Here is a 3,427-nt window from a genome sequence, read left to right on the forward strand (position 1 = left end):
TGTTAAAAGAGAAATTTTAAGGTCCAAAGAAAAAAAAAAAATTATAATGTAGAATTAAATTAAAATTATATATATATATATATATATTATTTTTACATAATTGTATTATTATATATAGTATGAACAAATAATCCAAACATTTAATGCAGATAAAATGATTAAAATATGATGTTTTTAATCATTTATAAAGATGATGGTAAATCATCAGATTTGAGGTAAAATTAAATAAAATCCTGTTTGAACTAAAATATTCTTTAAAAAAACAACTTTGTCCATAATTCTGTGTTTTTAAACAGATTTGATATGTATATTTCATTTAATATGATTTTAAACATAAACCACACACACATATATATTATATATTATGTATATATATATATACATATATATGTATATTATACTATTTTCTTTTCATTGAAAGTGTGAAATAAAGCAGATTAATCATGTGATGAAACAGGAAGAGGAAATGAGACTTTGATGCCAAATAACTTAAGTTAATCAGATCAATAAAGACGGAATTAAACAGTGTTTACGTTCAGACTGAGGTCAAATTACAGCTTACGCTGCAACGTCACAGCGTGCGCGCGTGTGTGTGTGTGTGTATATAAACAGACACACTCTCAGAGTCCACACACACACACACACACAGTTGTTGCTCAGGTTGTGTTTCTCTGTTTTTCTTCACAAAGATCAGAACCATGTTGTCGTCCAGAACTCTGCTCAACAAACAAACTCTGACTCTTCTGTCTCGTCAGCCCGTCGCCTTGGTGCACGGTGACCATGGCAACGGAGGGAACATCGCTGTGGTGAGTGAAGTTACGTGTAAATATGACGCAAACAACTGTTTCTCTTTCCTGGTTAATGTTTGGAAATGATTCTTCTTCTTAATATATCTTATTTATTTATTATCATTTGCAACTTTTTCAGGACAAACCTTTACAGGAATTCTAAAATTAAGAATTAAGAAAGTCGGAATTCAAAGAAATCTTTTTTAAATGAGAATTCTGAGGTTAAAAATCTAAATTCTGGAGAAAATACCTACAAGAATTAGAATTAATCAGATCAGAATTCAGAGGAAAAAAGTCTGAAATCTGAGATTAAAATTCTGACCAAAAAGAAGTTGAAATCAGAATTCTGAGGTTTTTTTGTCTTTTATTAAAAGACAAAATGCCAAGATTTAAGTCAGAATTCAAAGAAAACTTGTTGAAAATCCGAAATTCTGAAAAAAAATAACCCTAAAAATTTCAAGATTGAAGTCAGAATTCAGAGGAAAAAAGGTCTGAATTAATTCTAGTTGAATACATTTTTGGTGAGAAACAGATTTTTGAAAATGTTTTGTGTTGTCTTAGTTCTTACAGTTCTGACATGTTCTGTTTGTATTTTAATAAAAAGACTGAAATATTCAGATCTGGTCGTTAGGTCGTTGTTAAATGATCTAATGTTGCACTGTAAAAAAAAACACGATTGTTTTTCAGGTTTTATCAGGATGTGGTTGGTGGGACGGAACTGACGTCCACGAGGGCGTGTAGTGAGTACACATTAATATTATTATGATCATGTGTTGCTGTCATGATGATAATAATAACAATAACAATAATAATAATAATGATAATAATAACAATAATAATAGTGATGATGATATGTATGTTAAATCTTCAGCACCATGTATCACCTGAGCAGAAACGGCGCTCGTTTCCAGATGTTTGCTCCAAATCAGCAGCAGATGAACGTCATGGATCACATGAAGAAGCAACCGATGAGTGGAGACAACCGGTGAGAGCTGAGGTCACACAGAGGTCACACAGAGGTCACACTGAGGTCACTGAGGATTATCTTAATCCAAATCAACCCAAAGATCAAATATCAAATCCTTTTTGATCCTCAGTCTGAACTGATGAGGTTTTAAAGTGTCTTCTAAAGTATCGTCTAAAGTATCTTCTAAAAAGTATCTTCTAGAGTGTCTTCTAAAGACCTTGTGTGTCTTCTGTCTCCGTCAGTAATGTGATGCTGGAGTCGTCTCGGTTCAGTCACGGTCAGGGACAAATGCAGATGCACGACCTGAACAAACTGGACGTCAACAGCTTTGACGGCGTCATCTTTCCTGGAGGACACGGCATCGTCAAGAACCTGTGAGGAACTGAAGAGACAGGAACACGTGATGAAGATGAAGAAGATGAAGCAGTCACTGTCAAACTTTTCTCTTCTTCCTCCAGATCCTCGTTCGTCAAAGACGGTAAAGACTGTAAACTGCACGGCGACGTGGAGAGAGTTCTCAAAGACTTCCACCGATCACGGAAACCTATCGGGTTCGTATCTGATTACCAATCAATCACTCACCAACACCAGTTAAAACATGGACTGTCTGCCAAATAATGAGTCATTCTATACATCCACTATCAGACTGACTGCAAAATAATGAGCCATTCTATACATCCACTATCAGACTGACTGCAAAATAATGAGCCATTCTATACATTCACAATCAGACTAGCTGCCAAATAATGAGCTAGTCTATACACCCACCAATAGACTGACTGGCAGATAATGAACTATTGTCTACATTTGACTTAAACCTCTGCTGTTTTTATTTAAAAACCTTGAAATTTGAAGTTGTCTCACCATCTGTCTGCTGCTGTTTGTCTCCAGTCTGTCTAGCATGGCTCCAGTGTTGGCCTGTCGCGTTCTGCCCAGCATCGAGGTCACCATGGGTCATGAGCGTGACGAGAACTCTCGCTGGGGAAACTGGCCGTACACCAACATGGTTCAGGCCGTGAAGAACATGGGAGCTCGTCATCACGTCCACGAACCTTTTATATCCTTTCACACAAAACTCTGCACGTTTATAAATCCTAGATTCTGTTTGCTTATTTACTGATATAGATGTTCTGCTCTAAACTAACATCAACCTTGACTTGTTTGGCTTCTACGAAGCTTTCGTGGACGAGAAGAACAAAGTGGTGAGCACTCCGTCCTTCATGTGGGAGACAGAGTTCCACTATCACTACATCTTTGACGGGATCGGAAACATGGTCAAACACGTGATGCGTCTGGCCAACAAGTAAGAAAACACGAAGGCACAAAAGGAACCGAAGGAACCTGGGAGTCTGATGTAGAAAGAGAATAAGTCTGTAATGTGACAATGTTTGACCTAAGTAACTAAATAAATCCTTAAAGACAGAAAATGACCTCTTGTGAGTTTTTTAAATGAGGGAAATGTAAATCTGGACAAACATGACACGTTTGAGTTTTGTTGAACATATGAGAAGAGATGATGAGGAACCCAAGGAACCTGAAAGTCTGACATAGAATAAATAAATGTCACGTTTGAAATGATATAAATGTTTGAACCCTCAGGCATGAGCTTAATTTACTACACTCTTAAGTCCCTGAGGACAAACATGTCAATGACGAGGTACAAGGGTTCAAT

At 36.4% G+C, this 3,427-nt stretch overlaps 1 protein-coding gene across 1 annotated transcript; it reads left to right on the forward strand.

The window, feature by feature from the left end:
- Positions 1–634: 634 nt before the first annotated feature.
- On the forward strand, positions 635–3,182 carry gatd3l (glutamine amidotransferase class 1 domain containing 3, like). The gene is made up of 7 exons (XM_044025508.1): positions 635–806; positions 1,476–1,528; positions 1,660–1,773; positions 1,998–2,129; positions 2,214–2,306; positions 2,647–2,812; positions 2,928–3,182. Exons 1-7 carry the CDS (start codon positions 699–701, stop codon positions 3,060–3,062), a joined length of 801 nt encoding a protein of 266 aa, XP_043881443.1. The 5' UTR covers positions 635–698; the 3' UTR covers positions 3,063–3,182.
- Positions 3,183–3,427: the final 245 nt, after the last annotated feature.

The sequence above is a fragment of the Solea senegalensis genome, linkage group LG5 (genome assembly GCF_019176455.1).
Source record: "Solea senegalensis isolate Sse05_10M linkage group LG5, IFAPA_SoseM_1, whole genome shotgun sequence".
Lineage (NCBI taxonomy): Eukaryota > Metazoa > Chordata > Actinopteri > Pleuronectiformes > Soleidae > Solea > Solea senegalensis.

Bases quoted from the DNA above. Each gene is read 5' to 3' on its own strand.
- gatd3l (XM_044025508.1), top strand. From the start codon at position 699: ATGTTGTCGTCCAGAACTCTGCTCAACAAACAAACTCTGACTCTTCTG. The intron at 807-1,475 runs GTGAGTGAAGTT...ATTGTTTTTCAG, and splicing joins ACGGAGGGAACATCGCTGTG to GTTTTATCAGGATGTGGTTG. The intron at 2,813-2,927 runs ATATCCTTTCAC...TTTGGCTTCTAC, and splicing joins ATCACGTCCACGAACCTTTT to GAAGCTTTCGTGGACGAGAA.